The sequence below is a fragment of the Barbus barbus genome, assembly GCF_936440315.1.
Source record: "Barbus barbus genome assembly, chromosome: 30".
Taxonomy (NCBI): Eukaryota; Metazoa; Chordata; class Actinopteri; order Cypriniformes; family Cyprinidae; genus Barbus; species Barbus barbus.
This window is the reverse complement of record NC_136758.1, coordinates 26,827,207-26,853,109: the sequence shown is the minus strand read 5'-3', so window position 1 is coordinate 26,853,109 and position 25,903 is coordinate 26,827,207. Positions and strand designations below refer to the sequence as shown.

At 39.8% G+C, this 25,903-nt stretch overlaps 1 protein-coding gene across 3 annotated transcripts in view; it reads right to left on the bottom strand.

Moving 5' to 3' along the window:
- Positions 1 to 10,371: 10,371 nt before the first annotated feature.
- The window catches only part of supt3h (SPT3 homolog, SAGA and STAGA complex component), a 133,592-nt gene continuing 118,060 nt past the window's right edge, over positions 10,372 to 25,903 (bottom strand). For 2 of the 3 annotated variants that reach the window (XM_079385815.1, XM_079385817.1), the window contains exon 12: positions 10,445 to 10,954. In XM_079385815.1, the coding sequence (XP_079241941.1) occupies positions 10,913 to 10,954 (42 nt within the window). In that variant the 3' untranslated portion in view covers positions 10,445 to 10,912. Of the gene's footprint in view, positions 10,955 to 25,903 lie in introns of all 3 variants that reach the window. The other variant, XM_079385816.1, reaches the window with a different exon arrangement.

The following is a 25,903-nucleotide window of genomic DNA, read 5'->3' as shown; positions in this document are numbered from 1 at the left end:
ACCGTGCGGTTATTATCTGGCAGGTTGCACGAATCGGTGACGTCCGAGGCCAACGGGAGCCGTCGAGTCTGCTGAACATGGAAGCGGATGAAGCTCATGGTGAGACTTGGTGCACTTGAGCGCAGCCTAATAAAAGTCTGGTGCAGGAAGCGCTGCGTTCATTAGTCAAAGCCTTTATTGGGTCCCTGATGGAGCGCATCCAGATCTGGGATTTCAGCTCGTCTCTGCAGGCCAACCGCTCTGAACTGACAGCCCTGAAAAAGAACAGAAAAAATTAAACACACATCCATTAGGAGCCATTTTGGCGGAGACGGTCTTTCTCCAACCATCTAAACGGCCAAGTTAATTTCCCTGGGTTTGAACAAATGCTGACCCCTAAAGTGTTAAAGTTTGGCACGTAACACATCCTATATCTCAAACAGTGCGGCTTAATTTAATGCCTGACAGAGAAATGTGTGTATATGTAATATATATTTTGGGGCAGATTTTTAATAATGTTATTCATCAAAGATGCATTAAATTGATCAAAAGTGACTGTAAAGACATTTATGAGGTTGCAAAAGATTTCTATTTGAAATAATTGCTGTTCTTGGACTTTCAATTTATCAAAGAATCAAAAGAAAATGTATATCAGTTTCCACAAAAACATGAAGCAGCACAACTGTTTTCAATATTGACAATAATCAGAAATGTTTCTTGAGCAGCAAATCATGTGACACTGAAGACTGGAGTAATGATGGTGAAAACTCAGTTTTGCATCACTAGGAATAAATAACATTTGAACATATATTTAAAGCTGCAGTCCGTAAGTTTTGCCTCTTTGTCGCCATCTCTGTTTAAAAACCTGGAATTGCAGTTATCTTCCGTGCTCGGGGTTGTGCTTATGTTTTGAGGTGAATGTGTAGCTGTCAGTCACCGCATCGTTGTGGATGTTTACAGTACTTCACAATCACAGATTCTAGCCTACGTCTTGGAATATAAGACCCAAATAAGAATTTTCACCGTATATTGTCATCTGAACAAGTAACAAGTCTGCCACGTTTGTTCTGACCAACTGAGGAAAAAAGCATTATAATAAAATCGCGCTAACAATGGTGATTAAATCTAACGATCTGTTAGCTCATATCACATCAAACCATGCAAATTATTATTATTGTTATACTTTATTCTCAAATTATTAATGTTAAGAACATCAGCATTGCGTGACTATACGCATAGTGTGTATTAGCGTATATATTTCAATTTCTGTACAGTCTAATCTAATTGTCATGGATTACAATCCGCCATCAAAATGATACATTTAATTATTCCAGCTGTGAGAAAGGGCTAAATGATCTGCAGGGTCTTCACTTGCAATAGCCAAGTAGCCGGGTCAACTTCTTTGTTTACAGATGTGACGTAATGACGCAGTGCCATGCTCGAATCTCCCGTGAAAACCTACCCAATACCACTCAAATTAGAAAATATTATTATAAGATAACCGTAGTGAATCGGGCTAAAGTAAGGCGATCGTTACGGTCTACTTTCTCCAATATTGATTTCGGATCATTTTTAACCAAAAAAAGCTACGGACTGCAGCTTTAAATATAAATCAGTTATTTGAAATTGTAATAATATTTCACAATTTTACTGTATTTTTGATAACTTCTTTAAAAAACATCTGCAGTGAAAATTCAAATAATGCTTAATTCTTAGTAATTGCAAACATCTGAAAACCATTACTTGGGTTAGTTTTGGGAGGGATAGCTGGCTAAAAATGTTTCTAAAAATGAATAAAAGATGTAGTGAGCAGAAGAGAGATGCTTTCTGCATTCTTCCCCGTTTCAAAACAACAATTACACTGTCTCTACTGGAGTCCTGTTGTTCTGTCTCCAGTTAAAGATTTCTATGTGAAATACAGTCTGTTTGCTGCAGGACACAGGAAACATTCCTCATTTCACAGTGTCTAATAAATCAAACGCCCAATCGCTGCGATCACGACCTCTTCCTGTTCAGAAAGACAGACACTGGGCTTTTGATGAGCGTCAGTCCTCCCAAAAAATGACTGTCTCCAATTTTATAGCCGATGCCGTCTGTATGACAACACGGCCCCGATCACAGACACTGAGCGCTTATGACAGACCCCCATCTGAATAGAGCAGATATTCATGGAATGATAAAAATGCTATTAAAATAGCTGAAAGTAATTACGATACAGCAGCCAATCAGTGTGTGTTTGATGTCTTTTATTCTGGCGGCGACAGAACACAAAGATCCTTCCAGATGAAATGAAACTGATCAGTAACTCAAGACTGCATTCAATTATCACAACATCATCCAGAGCCGAGGAATAAAACTCTAACGGGACCTTTAATAACGTGCAGAGGAAATTGCACATTATCTGATACACTGCTGGGATGTTTTCAGACATGTGCTGGCATGTTCTATGATTATTGTTTGTATAAAGTTACTGATATACTGACTAGAAAGATGATCATTGCAAACATGCATTAGATCAAATCTATCATGCACTTTGACGACAAAGCGTTTGCGAATCTGAGATTAGATATTCCATCTGTACTAACAAATGAAAGCAGTTTGTTAAAGAAGATCAGCTGTAGGTAATTGAAAGCGTTAGAGGAATAGTTCAGAAACTGTGTCACATTTACTCACCACCATGTCATTTCTAACTCGTACCGCTTTCCATTTTCTGTGCAACTCAAAAGGAGATGTTTGGAAGATGTTGCTCTTTTCCCTACAGCGTAAAAGGAGATTTCAGAGCTGTGACAGTATATATTTTCATGCAATATCGAATTTGATTTCATTCACACAAAGCTTTAGCAGACCTGGAATATAGTGCATTTGATTAGACCGTTGTAGTAAAGTGTTTCTGTGATGCTTGATAATCTCTGATCACTATATGTTTTAATGTTATGCAAATAAATATATTAGTTTTTTTGCGCATAATATATAAAAATGAATGCATATTGAATGGAAAAATATATGCATTTATGGATGCATATACAAATGGGTTTGCTGCAGAATGGAGATTCATTTTGAGCAGTGTTTAATCTACGATGAACAAAAAGGAGAAAAACGTTCTAAATATAAAAAAAAGAGACTAAAGTAATTTAAGGGGTGTTTGATGTGTTTTTCTTACACTGCAAAAAATGCAATACTTAAGTAGTTTTGACTTGTTTTCCAGTACAAATATCTATACATTCTTGAATCAAGCTCCATGTACTTGAGCAGCAAAATGACTTACTATATTGGGTCTTGATTTCTTAAAAAAAAAAAAAAAAAAAAACAATTATATATAATTTAAAACTATGCTTAAACCAAGAAATTGGGGTCAGATAAAGAAACTTCATTCAAAGGGAAAAACAAGATTATTTTTCTTACCCCACTGATCATTTTATTTATTTGTCAGAAAACAAGACTGAATATCTGAAATTATTTTCTTTCTCAAATAAATGTGTGTTTAAGAATTTTTAGATATTTGTATTTTTTTATACTGGAAAACAAGGCAAAAATACATTTATTTTCGCAGTGTAAAAAAGTAACGTGCAAAACTGAGAAATGATCCATAGGCTATATTCCCAAACAGATCCCCAGGTTTCAGTCTTTGGTCAGGAACATAATGGGATTAAAGGTGATTAAATGTACCTGAGTCAGAAAGCAGGCGCTCAGAGCTTGGGTTTCTCGTGTGCAGCTGTTTATTTTCACAGCTCTGCTGTGACATTTTCTTTCTGTCATGTCTGTCAGCTCTCATTAGAGCACGGCCGCTGCCACTGTGCTGGCGTCTGCGAGCGGCCCACTGTAAACCGATCACACTCACGGCCTGAAACGAACAAAGATCCAGTGATGCATGTCTTTTATCACTCTGGGCTGCTCAATGCTTCACTTATGTGAGCACATGCATGCAGCGAGACTGCGAGCGCTCAGATTGCACAGTTTACATAACACTCATGTTCCCCTTCACACGGCACACAGTTCACACCAGATAAACTGCACAGCGCATGCAGGTCAGCCATGTTAATTGATGATAACACTCCTTGCCAAAATATGAGTTCATAATCCATAATAACGCTTCCTCCAGTAAAAAAGTCCATCCCCTATTGACCTCTCACATCAAAATCCAGCCACATATTTGTTAAGGCTGTTTTGGCTTGTAAATTGTGCTTGATCTGTGCAGATTTCTCTCCTGATTCAGACCAGACCACTTTTTCACTGGAGGAAACAATATTATGGATAGAGGACCTGATTTTAGATGGAAACAGTGGTTGGAAATTAAAAACATCTTAATGATGGATGTGTCTCAGCTTTTGTCTTCTCAAGATGTTCACTGATGGACTGGAGTGGTGTGGATTACTTGTGATGTTTGGACTCTCATTCTGACGGCACCCATTCACTGCAGAGGATCCATTGGTGAGCAACTGATGCAATGCTACATTTCTCCAAACATGATGAAGAAAAACATATCTATACCTTGGATGGCCTGAGGGTGAGTACATTTTTTTTAGCAAATTTTCATTTTTTGGATGAACTATTTCTTTAAAAATCATATTGCATTAAAACAAACTGTGCTGAGCATGCATTATAATTATTAAAGCTTTAACTAATTATTAAAGCTTTAACTAAAGCTTATGCATTATGATTTTTATTATAAATTAACATTCTTTTTAAAGTTAACCATGGCTGCTGTAATTTCATGTTTATTCTCATTTGACAGTAAAAGCTCACACTGTCGCTGAACTGTGGATGCTAGAAAACAGGTCTGAACGTCTGTTAATATAATACATCTGGCAGAGATGTATGAATAATAAACAGTTGCTCAACATACCACTGCACTGCAAACACGATATAGCAGTGCAGAGCAGTGCCATGCTTTATTGAGCTTAAATAACGGGGTTTGCTTCGTTTTACTTGTGGTTGATAACCATAAACGCTTCAGGTTTGGGATATAAAGGTTCTGCTTTGGTTGTTGGCGCTCGAATGGTTGAAAGGTTTACAGAAGAAATGTAATTTGGGAACATGATGTAAAGCAGGTGCTTATGATTTCATATTCATAAACAAGCAAGTCTAAATTCTCCAGTGGAGCTTCCTGAAAAGATTGTATTACCACACTAAACACATTTGCTCATTACATCTTTAATGTTCTGTGAAGCCTGTATACATAATGAATTATAACAAGATTCATAATGTATTATAATCAGATGTTAACAAATAATTGCAACCACTGATTATAATACACTGCAAAAATGATTTGTCTTATTTTCCATTACAAATATCTTAAGTCAAGATACATTTATTTAAGAAGCAAAATGACGTCAGAGGCTATTAGGTATTGTTTTCTGGAAAATGTGTCAAAATTAGTTTTGTCAAATGATTCATTGCAATTAATCCAAAATAAAAGTGTTTGTTTACAGAATATGTATGTGTACTTGTGTATATTTATAATGCATATATAAAGACACACACATACAGTACATATTTTGAAAATATTTACATGTATATATACATATTCATATAATTTATATTGTATATAAATATATTTAATATATAAACAACATTCTTAAAAAAAAAAAAAAAAATTATATATATATATATATATATATTACAGTGTCTTGCAGCATATTTCTGATCATGTCATCACTGTATAATATATATATATATATATGGGGTCAATGGGGTTTCCTTCTTAAGAGTAAGCTTAATTTTTAAGACATTAATTTCTCATGTTATCCAACAATTATGCTGGGAATCCAAGACAAAAATGCTCAGTAAGAAAAACATTTTTGCCACGTAGATTTTTTATTTTCTTTTTTTTGCACTTGAAGAATAAGCATGTATATAATGCATAATAACAACACGCATAATGTATTATAATCAGACGTTGTCATGAATAATTGCAACCACAGATATAGACGGTTTCAACGGCAACAACATAAACAAATGTTACTGCGCATGCACACTTTTGTGGCCCTAACTTAACTTCCGGTAGACATCCAAATAGAATCAATAGCAACAGCAATAGCTTATAAGTCCCTCTAGAGTAGATTATTTTTTGATAACAAGCAAAATATGTTTTCTGCTTAAATCAGACGGACTTGCAGACAAAGCAGCGCTGAGCAAGATGAAAAGAAAATGACTTTTTTTTTTAAAGACAGTCTTCCTTCAGAAATTTCTTTGGAAAAAGTGTTGCTTGCACATACACAACTCGTGGCCTAAGGTGTTTCATATTCCAGTAATACTGCTGAATATATATTTATTTATTTCGTATTTTAAAGCCAAATCAAATAAACGCCTGAAATGCAAACTAAACATTCACACCAACATTATTCCGATTATGTGCAAAGATCCGACCGCCTCTGGAGCTCAACAACCGCACCGCGATCTGGAATGAGAATCAGACTTTCACAGATAAGCAGATCCTCGGCAGCGAGCTATAACTCAAAGCAGCGATGGCCTGACAAGCCCCGTCTCCCGCTCGTGACAGGCTGCACCTGTGGGACTCCGCTCCCGGAAGAGCCTCGTAACGGCGGGCCGCGTGCGGTAGTGACGCCGGTGAACCGCAGCCCGTTTCACATGCGCGAGTCTGTTTGTCTCATCTGACTCTGAACTGATGGAGGTCACCGCCAGCGCAGACTGCTGGGAACAGGTACTTTAATGCCTCAAACTGACGACTGAGGCAAATGCTTACAGCAGCTTTAATAAAGGTGGTTTTATCACATATAAGGGTGTTTTTGTGCCTGTAAGAACAATTTAGCTACAGTAAGAACACTACTTTAACATTCGGCCTGTGACTTACAAAAACGCCTGGGGTATTATGATTAAAATGAATAATAACAGCAACAACAATTATTATAATATGATTACATTATTATAATTGGTGTCTTGCAGCATATTTCTGATCATATCACCACTGTATAAAAGCAGTCTTGTTTTTTTATTAAATATATTTAATAATAATAATAGTAATAATAACAAATTACTATTATAAGCTATTGCATATAACTATTGAATAAAAAATAATAATTATTCTTGTTATAAACTATTAAACATCGGTGTCTTAAAGCAAATTGCGTCTATTGTCACTTTATAAAAGCAATAAGTCTTGGGTGTTATTTATTATTATATATAATTAATAATGTTAATTATTATCTATTGACCTTCATTATTATTATGATTATAAACTAACTGTTGAATGTAACTACTGAATAATAATAATAATCTCATTCGATTGTTATGTTCAACAGTTTGTTTATAATCATAATAATAATGAAGTATTATTATTATTAACTATTGGTGTCTTGGTGCCTAACTACTGAACACAACTATTGAATGTAATTGTTAAATAATAATGATAATGATGATAGGAACGGGAAATTCGATGTGCATTAAGCCTGAAATGTGTCAAACCTGCTAATCGTGAGGCCAGAGCTCTGACTTTAATTTAAAATGAATGTAATAGTCTAAACACTGAAAGCATGTTAAATGTGCTGTTAGAGATGGAGCTCTATTGTAAGACTGTCCCATCTTAAACCTTCAGTGAAGATCTGGCAGGTTAGACAGCACATGTACTGTAACGCTTAACGCAGCCAGCAGATCTGAGCTGTGTGTGAATAATAAAAGGGAATAAAACGCAGACTGTCAGATCGCTTCAGCTCCATAAATCTCTGTCCATCTCCTGCGAGATTTCACATGGACGAATTTACAAGGATCTACACACTTACGCCATACACCTTGAAATATCATACAGGATTTTACTGAGGAACGTTTATAAGGTGCTGACAGAAACATGTGAACACATTAAAGGCATTTGAGACGGGACATCAGTATTATCTGTTTAAATGCAACAGGTCAATGCATGAAGACATCAGACCGGATTAAACTAAAGCAGAGCCGATGACAGACGAGTGAACAGGCCTGAATGAACCCTCAGTTCTCCTCATAATGAGTCAGGACTGAATCTGATGTTCGCAATGCAATACCAGCATGCTGCCTACTTAAAGATAATGAAGAAAAAAAATCATTAATTAAAATGAATCAAAATGTTAAAAATAAATAGCTAATATAGATTCACAGTGAATAGATTCAATGAGCATAATTTCCGTTCATAAGCAATTTTGTTAAATTAATAGTCTTATAAAAAGTCATTTAAAAATCATCTCCAGAAAAGGGGAAATTAGCTCATTTAAATATGCAAAATGTACAAATGTTAATGTAAGAAATATGGTAAGATAGCATTGTAAACTGAGCTGTGACTAAAGAATGATTAATGACTTAAAAGTTATATACAAAAAGAAAGTTTTTTGCATAGCACACAAAAATAAAATGAAATTAGAAATTACAGTTGCATTGCTAGGACTATAAGAAAGGAAAAAAGTAAATATTAAAATTTATAAAAATGTAAATACGGTGAGAAAAATGGTTATATATATATATATATATATATATATATATATATATATATAGTATGCAATAAATACCCAATATTAAACAGTAGCATGATACAGGTTTGTCACATCACATTGCATGAGTGCCGTTATCATCATCTTGGTTTACACAAATTCTGGGTCATTTGTCACACTGGAAATGGAAAGTCAAGTAGAGCATTGCATGACACACAGCGCTGAATGTTATTATTTAACAAGCCCAGATGTTATACTGATAATACAGAATCCAGTGCATACAAGTTTCTTTCAAAAACACTGTGCAACTGAGCACGGAATCAGTCAAATCAAGGTTAAGAGAAGCTGACGCTCTTCAGATAGGCAAAGCGTTTTCAATTGGCCGTGTGATTGGAGCAGTTTCTCAGACGAGAGCGTAAAAGCTGTGATCCCCCAGAGAGCATTACCATCAAACACAACACAACACAACACCCGCGCTGACCCTCAGGCCCTGTTAAACACCCGACAGTCCACTCGTTCAGAACTGTCAACATGAGCACACGTGTGTGTGTGTGTGTGTGTTTCAGAAACTACATCACTGCTGATTTGATAGCTGATAAAGCTCAACACCAGTGCGTTTCAGCTTTATTTACATTGTGCTCTTCTGAGAATCTAGAGCTCGGATCTGTTCGAGTCGACGAGTGACGCCCACCTGAAACTATCAACTTCTAACTCTTTCTTACTAACAAAAAAGGAACTAAAAGTACTCTCATATTACCATATTTTGGACATGTACTACGACAATACCATGCAGGGTTTCCACACCTTCTTATCTAATCATTTTCATCACCTTTCTGTGACAGACAGACAGACACAGAGATTCTATAATGATTTTTCCATGCCTGAAAAAATTGATTATTATATATATATATGTGTGTGTGTGTGTGCGTGTGTGTGTGTGTGTGTGTGTGTGTGTGTGTGTGTGTATGTATGTATGTATGTATGTATGTATGTATATACTACTCATCAGTAGTATACTCATCACTACTTCTACTCATCAAGGATGTATCTATTTGATCTGTTATTTTGTGAAATATTATTGCAATTTAAAATAACAGTTTTCTATTTTAATATACTTTAAAATATAATTTATTTCTGTGATGCAGCACTGAATTTTCAGCATCATTACTCCAGTCTTCAGTGTCACATGATCCTTCAGAAATCATTATAATATGCTGATTTATAATGAGTGTTGGAAACCGTTGTGCTGCTTCATATTTTTTGTGGGACCTGTGATATTTTTAGGATTTTCTGATTAACAAAAAGTTAAAAAGAACAGCATTTATTTAAAAAATACATTTTGTGTTACAATATACAATGCTATTCAAACGTTGGGGGTAAGTACATTTTTTCTTTCTTTTTTTAAAAGAAATTAATACTTTCATTCAGGAGGGATGTGTTAAATGAATAAAAAGTCATAGTAAAGACTTATACTGTTAGTGTTCCAAAAAACAATATGAAGCAGCACAACAGTTTCAACACTCATAATAAATCAGCATATTATAATGATTTCTGAAGGATCATGTGACACTGAAGACTGGAGTAATGATGCTGAAAATTCAGCGCTGCATCACAGAAATAAATACTATTTTAAAGTATATTAAAATAGGAAACCAATATTAGAAATTGCAATAAGATTTCACAATATTACTGTTTTTTTATCTGTATTTTTGATCAAATAAATTGAGCCTTGATGAGCAGAAGAGACTCCCTTAAAAACAAAAAATCTTACTGATCCCAAACTTTTGAGCAGCAGTGTATATATATATATATATATATATATATAAAGAGAGAGAGAGAGAGAGAGAGAGAGACATTAATTCCAAGCTTATCAATATACAGTACAACCATGAGCTAAAGGATAAAATATTACATGAAAATAGTGAAGGGTTTTTAGTTTCTTGTTCACTAAAATAAATAAATAAAATAAAAATAAATAAGTAAATAAAACATGGTATTCACATGTAATACCATGACTTCTTTATTAAAAATCTTTAAATAAATAAATAATTGAATTTAAAACATTTTTATTCCAAGATTTTTATTTGAAAAAAAAATGAAATGAAATCCTCTAAATCTAAACAGAAATGGTATAAAAATACAAAAGCCAGATATTACAATTGAAGAAATAATGTATTACAGCATCAAAAAGAAGATGGGTTTTCATGACCCAACTTTTACCCCAAAAAAAGAAAAAAAAATGAAGCACCAGAAACTAGTTCTACACATCATCATCAAAAAAGATGAAATTATTATGGAGTACACCTTCTGTAACCGACTATAAATATGAAATGAAACCTGTTTACAAAAGAGGAATCTGGTACTACCAGAGTTTACAAGAACACCAACTAAACAAAAAGCATCCAATCCAGATTTGTGGCAGTTCACAGTACTTCCTGTCCAAACAAACCTGTAAACACACAGAGAGACACACGCAGAGAGAGACTCCTTCGGCTCCTCCAGACCTCCTCTCGCTCACCTCAGCAGGCCAGGAAAGTCATCCCGTTCCTGCGGTAGGCACTCTGTCGGGGAACACAAGAGAAAAGCAAATCTGTTATGAATTAGTGCTCCAGTTCCACAGAGGCAGAAGGCCGGCTCTTGTTTTCCGGTTTCACAGACGACGCAGCCTGGAATGTGCTGCTTTTTTTCCTCTTTAATGTTTAATCGAAGTATTTCTGGTTCTGCGGGTTATGAAACACCGTCCTCATCTATTAGAAGCGCAGATACAAAACAAATGTGGTTAACAAGTGGTTTATGAATCTATTTGTGGAAAGGCATTCTGATTTGTTGAAGGCTCGACTTTAAAAATGTCACAGGGGTGTAATTGTGAGGGTCCACTCGACTGCAAAGTAGTTGTTATATGGTTCACATATTTTATTTCTGAAGCATATAACAACTAGGTTGCAAATATGTTTTATGATTCAAATATTTTTGCCTGAATAATGTTTAAAAGACACAAAAAATACATATAATCATACAGAAATCATACACACTGCCATTCAAGGGATTTTTTAAAAAGTTTTTGAAAGAAGGCTGTATTTATTTAATCAGAAATGCAGTAAAAACTGAAACATTGTGACATATTATTACTGTACAGAAGAGGACTGGCTTCTTTGATTTAGATAGTTTGTGGATCGTTAAGTAGAGCTCACAGCGGGTGATCGGTCAGAATCACGCAAGATTTCTTCGTTTGAAGTATTTATTGAATTTTACAATTGCATGATTGAATGTGTACATTGACGTGTGTGTGTGTGTGGTTCTGAAACAAATAAAATAAAACAAACACAATTAGTTGAATGCAAATGAATGATTATCATGCAACAAACCTCTATTTGTATTAACTGTATTCTATTATAATAATATAGCAGGAATAAAATACAATAATATTTTAACATGGCCGAAACTGGCATTAAAAGAATGAAAAGGACTGTTCTGTGGGTCTAAACAGCTACAATTATAACAATGAGAAAGGATAAACCATTCGTAATACAATGGCCCCCTCTGCCGGTCGCATAAATAACTACACCATACCATTCCGCGAGGTGTCACGTGACGACCAGTGTACATGCGGGAGGTGCGTGCCCTATAGCAAATTAACTAGAATGACGGCGAATATCACCGCGATAGCTTACAAACTATGCGCAGAGGGTGCTTAACTGGTATTCTACAATGTGTAAACAAAGAATAATGCCTGAGTGGCAACCTATACATTGATAGAAAAAAACATCACAACACGAGGCCCAGCCGGGCGGGAAAACCTGAGCTTACATTTAGCAACACTAAACAGACAAAACACTACCAATCTAGCCTTAGCAATGACAGTAAAAGAACAACAGAATACCGATTCTTACTTGTAAAGACGCACACAGAATAAAGCAGTTGTATCAAGGCGGGTTGTAAGTCCGTGCGGTTAGCGTACACTACTGGCAAAAAGTCTCGGACAGAATGCTACCAGCGCGCAGCGATCCTGAGTCAACTTGTGATTGGCTAAGAGTCCAGGTGAAGCGAGGCGTATTCTAGTAGGAGAGAGAGAGTCACAGTAAAGTGACTGATGCTTAGCGGCCACAAGGGGGCCTTTTTTACAGCCGCCCCCAGATTACTGAAGGGAATCTGCAGAAGAAGAAAAGGCACCCACTCGTCCGGTAGTGGTTAGTCTGACAACTCTGGAAGCTGGATGAGTCGAGCCACAGGGCGGGTGTACGCTCGGTCTCCTACATTCACTTCAGCAGATCGTACTTTACCGTCGAGGCCGGGGAAGACGCTGGTCACTGTACCCACTGGCCACAGTGAGCGAGGGAGCTGCGGGTCAATGATGAGGACCGTCTTGCCGATGTGCAGGTCTGGATTTTCAGCATTCCACTTCTGTCGGGCCTGGAGGCTGGGCAGATAGAAATGGATAAAATGCTTCCAGAAGTGGTCAGCCAGCAGCTGGCTATGGCGCCAACGCCTACTGCTCAGGAGCTCGGAGTCAGGATACACCACCTGCGGGATAGAGGCATCTGGCCGCCCAATGAGCAGAGAGTTGGGAGTTATTGGATCAGGGTCGGCGATGTCTGCAGATGTGTAGCCTAATGGTTTGGAGTTGAGAATCCCTTCAATCTCAACTAGTAGGGTTCTCAGTACCTCATCTGTCACAAGCTGGGCTCCAAGGGTTACTTGTAGGGCTTGTTTTACTGAGCGTATCTCACGCTCCCAGCAGCCGCCAAAGTGGGGGGAGTTAGGTGGATTAAACTTCCAGTCGATTTGCTGAGAGGCGAGTTGAGCTTTGATGTCTGGAGCAAGGTCGGCGAATGCTTCCCGGAGCTCTCGATCACCACCTCTGAAGTTTGTCCCCTGGTCTGAAATCAGCTCGAACGGCTTTCCTCTGCGGGCGATGAACCGTCTCAGTGCCATGAGGAATGAGTCTGCATTCAAACTGGAGAGCAGGTCGATATGCACGGCTCGGATGGTCATGCATTTAAAGATTATTCCCCAGCGCTTTTCACTCCTCCTTCCAATCGCTACCGAGTATGGCCCGAAGCAGTCTACTCCTGTTGAGTAAAATGCTGGCTTGAAAAGTCGGACTCTGGATGGAGGCAGGTCGGCCATTTTAGGGATTTGTGGCTTTCCGCGCCATTTCTGACACTCTTGGCACTTGCGCTGAAAGCGGCGGATAGCCTCTCGTCCTCCTGGTAGCCAATACTTGCGGCGCATCTCTGAAAAGACCCTCTCTGGGCCTGGATGGTGCAGACGGTAATCATACTCTTGTATAAGCAGCTGCGTGACTGGGTGTTTGGCATCCAGCACCACCGGGTGAACAGTATCCGGTTCCAGCTGGTTACTATGGCGCAGACGTCCGCCAACACGGATGAGCTTGTCACTGTGGTCGAACTCTGGTGCCAGCTTGAGAAGTCTGCTGCTCTTGGCGACTGGTTTCCCTGACTGCAGCTGGGCATAGTCAATAGGAAAACTGTCTTGTTGGACCTGTTGTAGCAGAGCCAGCTGGGCTTGCCTGTAGACTGTGACGTTACCTGGGGCCGCCCCATGTAGAGTTTTAGTTGTGGCGGTCAGGAGGTCTTTGAAGGAAGAGAACTGCGTAGCGTCAGGGAGATGACTTGGCGTGGCAGTAGTGAAGCCGCAGAACGGAGGTTTCTTGAGCTCTTCACCCTGATCTGCCTCTGTCTGGATCTGAGGGCTTTGTGGCCATTTGTCTGGGTCACACCACAAGAAGGTTGGGCCTTGACCCCAGCGGCTGTCTGGTGTCAATGTGTCGAGAGGTTTGCCACGCGTTATGTCGTCGGCAGGGTTCTGTGCAGAGTCCACGTACCTCCATGTGTCACCCTCGGTGAGATCTTGAATCTCTGCCACACGCGTGCCAACAAACACTTTGAATCGGCATGACTCCGACTGCAGCCACTTGAGCACGGTGGTAGAGTCCGACCAGAGCACCACCCGCTGGATGGGCAGTGTGAGTTCAGATTTGAGAATCCGAGCCATTTGTGCTCCAGTCAGAGCAGCGCATAACTCCAGACGTGGGATTGATTGCTGCTTTTTTGGAGCAACTCTGGATCTTGCGGTGACGAAAGCTACTTGGACGACTCCATGAGGATTTTCGGTTCGGAGGTATGCCACGGAGCCATAGGCTCGCTCTGAGGCATCACAGAACACGTGGATCTCACGCTCACAGGTGGGAGAGTCTAACTCACGGTCAGTGTAACATCTCGGAAGTACTATGCTCTGTAGGTGAGGTAACTCGTCCTCCCACTCTCTCCATGCGGTTAGCAGGTGATCCGGCAGAGCAGGGTCATCCCAGTCACGCTTTTTGTCCCACAGGTGTTGGATGACAACTTTGGCCCTGGTGGTGTAAGGTACTAGAAAGCCAAGGGGGTCATATTGGCTTGCCACCACTTTGTAGATGGAGCGCATAGTGACAACTTCTTCAGTGGCTACAGCCTCTCGACACTTGAAGGACAGGGTGTCCTCTCGACAATCCCATTGCAGGCCCAGGGCTGATTCTTCTTGACCTGGGTGACCTTGGGCGATCCACTTTTCAGCACTAGCCGATCTCGCCTCAGCAGGGAGGTGACGGATGGTGTCTGGATGGGTACTGGCCCACTGGCGTAGCTCAAAGCCTCCCTCAGCAAGGAGAGTCTGCAGTTTGTCGATGATGGGCTTGGCCCCTTCAACTGTAGGCACACTCTGAAGACAGTTATCCACATAGAAATGTCTTAACACGGAGTCTCTCACTGCATCAGCTGGCTGAGTATGGTCGGTGACGTGCTTCTGTAGGGCATATGTAGCACAGCAGGGGCTACAGGTAGTGCCGAAGGGAAGCACCTTCCACTGGTAGACTGTGGGTTGTTCATCACGCTTGAGCTCCCTCCAGAGGAAGCGGAGGAGAAGCTCATCTTCCGGAAGGAGCCTGACCTGGTGAAACATCCCCCGTATGTCACTGCTGAAGGCCACACAATGTTCTCTGAATCGCAGGAGAACTGAAAGGAGAGGTGGACCAAGGGTTGGACCAGGGAGCAGGAGTTTGTTCAAGTCAGCGTTGCTGTACTGGAAAGAGCAATTAAAAACCACTCGATGCTTGCCATTGTGCTCGACAAGGTGGTGAGGGATGTACCAGCTGCTTGATGTGTTCTCTGTGCCAGGGGGTAGTTTCGCCACATAGCCAGCCTGTTCAAGTCTCTGGATCTCTGCGTTGTAGACTTGGGCCGTCTCAGGGTTCTTCACCAGCCGCCTTTCCGTATTCCGGAGCTGAGGAAGTACTGCCTCCTTTGGTGCGCAGAGCTGGGGAAAGTTCTTCACACGGAGGAGAGGAGTAGCATAGCGGTGGACACCATCAATATCTACTCGCACCGTCTGTTTATCCAAGCATTCAAGGGCCTCCTTGTCCTGTCGTGACCTCGTACTGGCCTTTTCGCTGCGCCATGGGAGGACGTCCAGCTGCCACAGTCTCTCAACGTGCTGGTAGATGTCAGCTGGAGGTGCCCCGAAGGTGGTGAAAAGACAGCGTTGTTCGATAAGGTACTGCTTTAGATTGTTGGTCGGACCTTGCAGCGTCCATCCGAGACGGGTGCGGACAGCAACCGGTGCACCAGGGGGACCAAAGATGACTGGCTCAACTGGAGTCACCAAGTGGGGGTGGTCTGAGCCAATGAGCAGTAGCGGGACAATGTCCTTGAATGAAGGGATAGAAAGCTTCTTCAAATGTCTGTATTTGCTCTGCAGTGCTTTGAAGGGATACGTGTGCTGGCCTAGCCCAAGCTTGGGTGCGGTAAAGGCTCCTTGGATGTTGTATACCATGGCTGGAGAACAGGCTGGAGAGATGCTAAATGAGACAGCCGCCCCGTGAAGCGTCTGCAGCTCCTGTCTGACTGTACGCAGGGGCAAATCCTCGGGCTGGCCTTCAAGTCCCAGTCGTTGGACAGCCGGTTGGAGGAGCAGGGTGCGTTCGGAGCCGTCGTCTAGCACGGCGTATGTCTCTAAAGTTTGGTCACCACGGCGGAGGATAACTTTACTGACCTTGAGCAGCACACGATGGCCCTGCGGTGGCTTGCCAATGTATAGCACTTGGTCTGCATTTGGTACGGACAAAGGTTTACTCTCACTGGACTTCACCTGGTCAGGCCTTCTCTCAGCTTTGTCAGTCTTGACTAGACTTCTCTCGCTGACATCGTGCAGAGCAAGCAGATGTCTGCTGTTGCATGTTTTACAGCACATCTTCAGATCACATTCAGATGATCTGTGTTCTCTGCCGCATCGCCAACATCGGTTGTTATCCTGAATCCAATTACGTTTCTGGGTGGCGGTGAGCAGTTTGAAATTTGCGCAACTATTCAGAGTGTGCTTGTAGTTCTCACAGAATGGGCAGAACTTCTTTGCATCTAGGCTGGTTGGAGGAGTGGATTTGGCCGGCTCTCTAACCGATTTGGGTTCAGCCCCCAGCATGAGGACTGAGGCCTTATGTGACAACTTGACAGTACTCTTGGAGTCTTTGGGCTTAGATCCAGTGTCCTTTCTCAAGCGGTATTGTGATATATCCTCCTGGATCTGGAGCTCGTATTCCAACCAATCTGCTAGGTCCAGAAGAGTGGGGATAGGAATGCGGAGCGGGTGGATGTAGCGCCTGAAACTGGACCTCAGGTCGTGCGGTAGCTTGCCCAGTAGACGGGTGACATGAGATCCACAGTCCAGCTCAACTTGCCCCTTTAAACCGAGCTGCTCCAACATGCTCACCAGGGATCTGACGTTCAGGGCGAACAACCTGAATGACCTGATGTCTCCACTCTGAATGTTGGGGCCATCCATCAGTTCAGCAATACGCTGAAGGGCGAGTTGGTGTGGCTGCCCGTACTGCTGGTTTAAAGCTGCCATAGTGTCAGTGAAAGGGTAATCAGAATTGCTGTAAGAATCTGCCACCAGCAATGCTTCCTCCAGCTTCAGATGATCCACTAATATCTGGAACTTGAAACGTTCAGTGGCATCTCTAGGAAGGAGATTGTCTAGAGCAATGCGGAGTCTCGCAAAGTCTCTTGGGTTAGGACGGTTGAAGTTCGGGATTGTAGGAGTGGGCCCTCTGTATGTTCTTTCCTGTCCACCAGGGGGTGTCACTGAGCGTCGGCGTCTAGGCTCGTGCCGAGGTGAAGGGGAACTACGTCTCTCGCGCTGGTCTGGAGAGTAGCTGCGTACTGGCTCAAGAGAGCGCTTAAGTGAGGGAGAGTCATACCTAGTTGATTCCCTGTAGTCCTTTGTCTCTCTGCTGTAGTCACGACGCCTGTCAGAGAACCGTTGTGGTGGTGTCTCCCTTCTAGATACAGTCTCCCTGTCTCTGAAGTATACTGATTTGTACCGGGTTGAAGCACCTCCATAATCCAGCCCTTCTCGGTAAAGTCTATCTCTGGCAGTTACAGTACGTGGCTCTGGACGGGAACTGCTGGGCTCCGCTTTGGCTCTGAGCTGCTCGTTCTGTATTTTTAATTCCTCCATTAATGCTAGGAGATCTTCCCTTTCACGCTCTAGAATGTGACACTCCCTTCTCCACTCATCTGCAGAAGATTCCCGTTTATCAGTGACTGACCATCGCTCTGGGCTGTGGTGCAGCTGACCTTCTGGGGATGCAGAGCGTGAATCAGATCTGCTGTGGTCCTCTTCGTCTAGCCGCTCTCTGGACTGTGACTCAGAAGACTTCTTGGTCTGAGATCTGGTCGGGAGATCAGACAAGTCATAATCTTGCAAGTAGTTAGGGAGGGACCGCTGCCTCCTGGATCGTGCACCACACTCTTTATCCGAGGTGGTAGACATCTTGCTCCGCTGCAAGCTCTGGATCCGGCTCGAAGGACCACTTTGTACAGAAGAGGACTGGCTTCTTTGATTTAGATAGTTTGTGGATCGTTAAGTAGAGCTCACAGCGGGTGATCGGTCAGAATCACGCAAGATTTCTTCGTTTGAAGTATTTATTGAATTTTACAATTGCATGATTGAATGTGTACATTGACGTGTGTGTGTGTGTGGTTCTGAAACAAATAAAATAAAACAAACACAATTAGTTGAATGCAAATGAATGATTATCATGCAACAAACCTCTATTTGTATTAACTGTATTCTATTATAATAATATAGCAGGAATAAAATACAATAATATTTTAACATGGCCGAAACTGGCATTAAAAGAATGAAAAGGACTGTTCTGTGGGTCTAAACAGCTACAATTATAACAATGAGAAAGGATAAACCATTCGTAATACAATGGCCCCCTCTGCCGGTCGCATAAATAACTACACCATACCATTCCGCGAGGTGTCACGTGACGACCAGTGTACATGCGGGAGGTGCGTGCCCTATAGCAAATTAACTAGAATGACGGCGAATATCACCGCGATAGCTTACAAACTATGCGCAGAGGGTGCTTAACTGGTATTCTACAATGTGTAAACAAAGAATAATGCCTGAGTGGCAACCTATACATTGATAGAAAAAAACATCACAACACGAGGCCCAGCCGGGCGGGAAAACCTGAGCTTACATTTAGCAACACTAAACAGACAAAACACTACCAATCTAGCCTTAGCAATGACAGTAAAAGAACAACAGAATACCGATTCTTACTTGTAAAGACGCACACAGAATAAAGCAGTTGTATCAAGGCGGGTTGTAAGTCCGTGCGGTTAGCGTACACTACTGGCAAAAAGTCTCGGACAGAATGCTACCAGCGCGCAGCGATCCTGAGTCAACTTGTGATTGGCTAAGAGTCCAGGTGAAGCGAGGCGTATTCTAGTAGGAGAGAGAGAGTCACAGTAAAGTGACTGATGCTTAGCGGCCACAAGGGGGCCTTTTTTACAATTACAATTTAAAATAGCTGTTTTCTATGTGAATATGAATTGTAAAATGTAATTAATTGCTGTGATCAAAGCTGAATTTCCTGCATCGTTACTCCAGTCTTCAGTGTCACATGATCCTTCAGAAATCATTCTAATATGCTGATTATTATCAGTGTTGAAAACGTTGAATGTGAAATTTTGAAGCAGAAAGGCTAAAATAGTATATTCTTGTAAAATGTACTCCAATAATTGTATAAACAGTGTATTCAATGTGTAAATGGAGCATTAATTTGACTTGGTTAACCGCTGAACGTTTTTAGAGCCATTCAATCAAAACTTTTGCTAAAAAACTGTATAAACATTCATCAAAAATGGATGAAACCAACATGAATCCTTTTGTCATTGACATATTCTGAATGCAATGTTCTCGATCCACTGCGTATCCTTCATACTGTATGAGGCGTTCAACATCATCTGTCATCTGAGCTCCCATAAGCACTTGGTTGGACAGTAATAAGTGGTCACACCAAACATCATTTTAATTACTTAAGAACATGACTTTGGATCCTGCGTTGCTACCAACAGAGATCTGTATTTCATGAAGGAAACCATCAGGTCACCACAATCCCGGAGTCAAAGGCAGATCCAGTCATGAGAAACATAAAAATAACAAGTGTCTTTATGAACAGAACCCTGCAAATGCCACCGACAGCGCCATTAATTATCATTATTCAACCACAGGGAGGAAAACGAGAGAAAGCATTGCAGCGACGGCAGCAAGACAATACGTACAGCTGCATTGTGGGTAAAAAGGAAGGAATCTAAAGCCACTCGGGGTGGTAGATCGTTATATATGTCATTTAATTTCCTTTTTATAAAAGAAACAGAGAATTGAAAGCAGATGTGTGCCGTTTGGCCACGTCCTCCATGCAATACAATTTGTTTTTTGATGCATGTTTTTTTGTATTCGTATTATGGCGAACTCTCTTCATTTGTCTGGCGTTTTAACGGGACACAAAAGCGAAATGGAGACGGGTCCCAGACGGGACAGAGCTGGATTCAGGAAAACAGATGATTCAAACTAGATACAGGCCCAGAAACATGAACTGACTGGAAAAAAAAGCCCACAGAATAAGGCAAGAAAGAAAGGATATTGTGAAAGCTCTGACAAGCTGGAACTTATAAAGCCAAACTCGCGTATCAAAGCTCAAAGGTCGAGGCTTGATTTGCTGGCGACTTCTGTTTCTTTGGGTCATTATCGCCGAGTCCAATTATAGGATCAGCACACTGGAGAGCAGATTTCTAATCAGGACCAACGAGGAACAGGAGAACATGTGATCCAGACGCGGCTGTAACGGGAACGCTTTTACGTTTGCACCTGTATCTATTACACTGGATGTGGAAAAACTAAACTCTGGTTCATCATCTTACACTGAATTCATGCAAATTTAGCTTTGTACATGCACAAGACCCTAACAACCATTTATAAACCCTAGCAACCATATACTGTAAACTCTATAGATCACACATAGCAATCGCTCATAGCACCCTAGCAAGTAGAGGTTGACTGATTTATCGGTTTTGCCGATTAATCGGCAATGATAATTGATTGCTGCAACAACTGATTATCGGCATAAATCCATACTGAAAGTTTTTCCGGGTTGCATCCGTTGCTGTAATTATCCAGTACGAGAGTGAAAGCGACATCTAGAGGCGGGATCACTGATGCCTCCGGGGTTTCCAAAAGAAGGTTTTCATTTTAGTGTTTTAGTGCATTTCCTGTTAGTATGTAAAAAATTACGGGTCTCTGTTAGAAAATGTGCAGTGCTCCATGGTTAACATACTTTACTAACCTTTTGTTTTGGAGGTTAGGGTTAGGGATGGGGTTAGCTGTTAAACAATACCTAATGCCAAACTTTTCAAATCTCATATCGCATCGGAGAGGCATTCATTTTCAATAAAAATGAAGGAAATAATCAAAAAGTTGAAAATAAAGTATCGGGTAGGGTTAGGGTAAGAGTAGGGAGGGCTTTATTGTCCCGATAAGGTGGCATCCATTTAGTAATTTGAATTAAAACTATAATTTACACTCAATACGTTATTATTGTGTACTGTTTTATAATGTACTACAATACTGAGGTGCAGATAATTGCCACTATTTGCAATATAGTATAAATAACAGAAAATCTTGCTATTTTAACAGTGTAAATAGAATCAATAGCTATTTGTCCTTAGTGTAAATAGCATCTATCGCTATTTATACTTAGTGCAAATAGCCGCTGCCTTTTTTATTTTCGTGATAAAGTTCAGAACTAATTTACATGGTATTGTGTTTCTTTTCATTCAGTATCCATTTTAAAAACTTAATCGGTTATCGGCCAGTGTGGTCTAGCCCAGTTATTGTTATCGGTAAAAGCCACTATCAGTCAACCTCTAGTAGAAATCATGTAAACCTGGCTAGCAACCATTGAGATTAATCTAAAAACTGTGAAAAAACATTCCATGAATCACATAGCAACCACTCAGAATACCCTAGTAACCGCATGACACACCCTAGATAACACACAGCAACCACCCAGAACACCCTAGCAACGTACTGAAAACATGTAAGCTTTCTGAAATGAATGACCTATATGAACATGCATTTACAAATGGAAATCTCTTGAATGTTCATAAAGAAAACAATATAAAAGTTTTGATTTGAAACATGCAGTGCTTTACTGAACTGATTGATTGTGTGAATTCTGCTCTGATTGGGTTTCTCAGTTTGACAGATTGAGCATGAATGGCGCTTTATTACATGCTGGATTTTTTCATCACAGCAGATTCTCAGTTTCATTCGGCCTCACACAACATCACAGGCTTATTTTCCAACATATAAATACACATCCTGGAGGAAGCTGACCGAGAGGGGTTCCCTAAAGATCCTGAAAAATAAATCCAGCCTGATATATGTATATAATGCGCACGTTCAACGGAAAGCAATGGAGATATATCTCAGGGAAGAGTTCCTTCCTGTATGGAATATATTTTCAATCATGAGAGCTGTCGCAGCGTCTCAAACCTCGTCCTCCCCTCTGCTAATTATTTATACTTTGCAAACAGAAAAGAAAGGAAAACAGCACAGATTTTACTTCCCATACAGTGAGGAACAGTGTCTGAATATTTTTTTTTACGTTTTTAGTAATATTTCATGCCACATTCATTTGTTATATATTTTAACAGAATTAAAACTATAATTAAATCATATAATTATAATTTATAATAATTATATAATATTTATTTATTATTTTAATTATTTAATTTAATTATGGCTGTTAGAAGTAAAATACAGTCCATATCAAAATATTAAATTATCTGTAAAGATGCATAAGATTTCATAACATACAGACCATAAAATTGTCAAATAAAGAAATTTAAAATATATATATTTTTAAAACATTATATTTTAGTATATTTTAAGTATTATATTTAAATTAATTTGTAAAACTGTATACATATAAAATATATATATAAAAAATGAAATAAATTTCAATATATAATTGGCCTGTTCCCATGTTTGATGAAATCACTCTACTGTCACAGATTTGGATGCAATCTCGATTTTCGAATTCTCGATTTTTTTTTAATTTTATTAATATTTTACATTTAACATTTCATGTCACATGCATCAAATATTTCAACTGAATTAAAACAAATAAAATTATCAAATTATATAATAACTAAAATTAATCATTATAATAATTTTATAAATCATTTACATTTAATTATTATTTAAATTAATTTAAGTCTTAAGTCACAGTAGATTTTGATGTAATCGGTTTTCTTTCTTTTAAAACTTGTTTCGGTGTTTTCAAAGCTGATTTTATGTTATTTTCTCATCAAAAATCCCATTATATTAGAGTTACTTAAGAACACTCAAACTGAAACGGCAAATAGAAATATCAGACAGCTACTTGTCACTTTTGGTGGCTTTATTTATTAATTTTTTTTACTTGAGGCCTGGTTAATTTCTGACCCTGGTGAGGAAGACACCTGACACGGTTTACCCACCTAAAACATCACAAACAAATCGAGGAGTGAATCCACTCAACAATTTTGCATTTCAACACAAACACCTGAAATTTACTCAAGGAAATTATGCAACGAGAACATTTAATGATTTAGAAAGCCTGAAATAAATATGACAGAGTCAAATACAAACGGACGGTGACAAAGAGCATTTTTCTGATCTCATTCAGTCGTTTTAAACGAAACTAAGAGAATATAACTTCAGTGCAAACACAAATGCGGATGAAACATTCTGCCTTCGTGCTTTTGCAAACCTGGCTTCGCGACGCCTCCGCTCGGCCATTCATATATCTCCATTTTTGCAGTTCAATAGTGCTAAGTAAGACCTCCGCTCCCCCCTTATGGAAACACTCGGCGGAGGTCTCCAGGTTCAGACGCGGCTCATCCAGGCCGGCCTCTGGCCTTGGCAGTGGGTGGCAAGACGCACCTCTGCCGGGGTGAAACCCAGCCAATGGGGTCCAAGAAAAACTCCAGGAAAAAAATATCTGCAACATGGGCAGAGGAAGCATCTGTGCAGAGAGAGGCTTTCTGATGAAATATCGCCTGCTGACAGTACAAGAAGGAAGAGGCCGTGCGGTTTGAGAGGCCGCGTACAGAAGCGCCGCTGTACAAACGCATTCCAGTAGCGCAGCAACTGACCCTCGCTGATTTTATTGCTCGTATATATTACGGACTGTGCTGAAATCTGCAGCGCACGGATCAGAAATCTGGGATCGGTGGATACGGACGGCTGGCAGGGGTCTGGAAGGCTTTATTGGACGCGCGCTCGTGTGTCCGTCACTCCTGTGAATGGTCACCATATGTTGGCAGTTATTTGTGCAAGCTGTTGAATTTGCATTGGTTGCATGATGTGAATTAATGATTTTCTCTAACCGTGTGAGTCGGTCAAAAAAAGAAAAAGAAAAGTTGAGTTTTATATTCACGTGTAAAAGCATTTGCTCTTGGACTGCAGTGGTTTACACAAAGGTTAAAAGGTTCACGTGAACAATACACATTAATTGATTGATTTATTTATAATGGATCATTATGGTCTGCCCAGCGTCATAAGAGTTAAAAGAAAAGTCCACCCCAACAATTAAAAATGTCATGATTTCATACAAATACAAATCATACAGGTTTATCCATGACCAATACCAATATCTAGACCGCAGGGTGATCGGTTTTCAAATTGATTGTCAATTTTTAAATAAATTATATTCCATATAAAATTTTTCAAATAAATTATATTCCAAAGATATATGCTCATCAAGACTGCATTTAATTGATCAAAAATATTTTTAAAAATAACATATTACAATTAAAAAAATTTAATTTTTCTGTTTCAAAATACTTTAAAATATAATTTATTTCTGTGATGCAAAGTTGAATATTCAGCATCATTACTCCAGTCTTCAGAGATCCTTCAGAAACCATTCTAATACGCTGATTTATTATCAGTGTTGGAAATTGTTGTGCTGCTTACTTTTTTTGTGAAAACTGAAACGTTTTTTTCAGGATTCTTTGATCTTACTTTGATTAAAAAAGTTAGAAAGAACAGCATTTATTTTGAAAAGGAGGATATTGTTACAAAATTCTATTTTGAATAAATAATTTTTTTTACTTTTTGTTCAAAAAAATAAATAAGCGGCATAAATGTTTCTAACATTACTAACAAATCAGCATATTAGAATGATTTCTGAAGGATCACGTGACACTGAAGACTGGAGTAATGATGCTGAAAATTTGGCTTTGCATCACAGGAATGAATTCTATTTTTAATATATTCAACTGGAAAACCATTATTTGAAATTATAATAATATTTCTCAGTTTTACCGTTTTTACTGTAAATGCAGCCTTCCTGAGTACAAGTTCTTTAAAAAAATTAAGAATCTGATCCCAATCTTTTGAATGGTAGTGTATATATGCACCCATTTGTTAAACCTATTAGGGAAACTAGGCAATCTATTATAAAATTCTCTATTACATTTTTGGTAATGAGAGGTGAATGGCTCTAATATTAAACTCAGCGTGATCTGATCACCATTACAAGGAAAGAACAGCTCGTCTCTCTAGAGCTCCGGCCGTGTGGCAGGCCAAACCCGAGCCAAGTTGAAAGAAAAGCTTCTTTGGTCGTCTTGTTTGCGTGAGGAAGGAAACTGTTTGCACTTCTCTTTTCTAGCCTGTTAAGCTGCATCACTGCCAGGATCGCGAGGGAAAAAAGATGGACGACCCCTGGCGAGAGGAGGTTTATCTTTGATCAGCGCCGCTGTCCTCTCGCTGGCCGGCCGCGTAAATGTGAGAGACAAACTGTCTCCTCTCCGCCGAGAGATGACACTCCAATTATCAGTCCTGCACTGAGGGGAACAGATGCAACTCATTAGCTACAATATCATTCTGTCTTCCTCTTATTTTTATGCCCAATAAAAAATGGTGGCCATCAGGCATTGTTTATGCATGCGTGTCATAAACAATAAGCCGCGGGTCTCGTGTGTGACCATTCAAACAGTCATTGTTTTACGCTGGCCGACCAGTTTGATGAAAACAGGAACATTGTTAGTGTCAATAAACAAAAGCGAGTCCTTCGCACGCTCCATAAAACTGAGTGGTGTGCATATTTC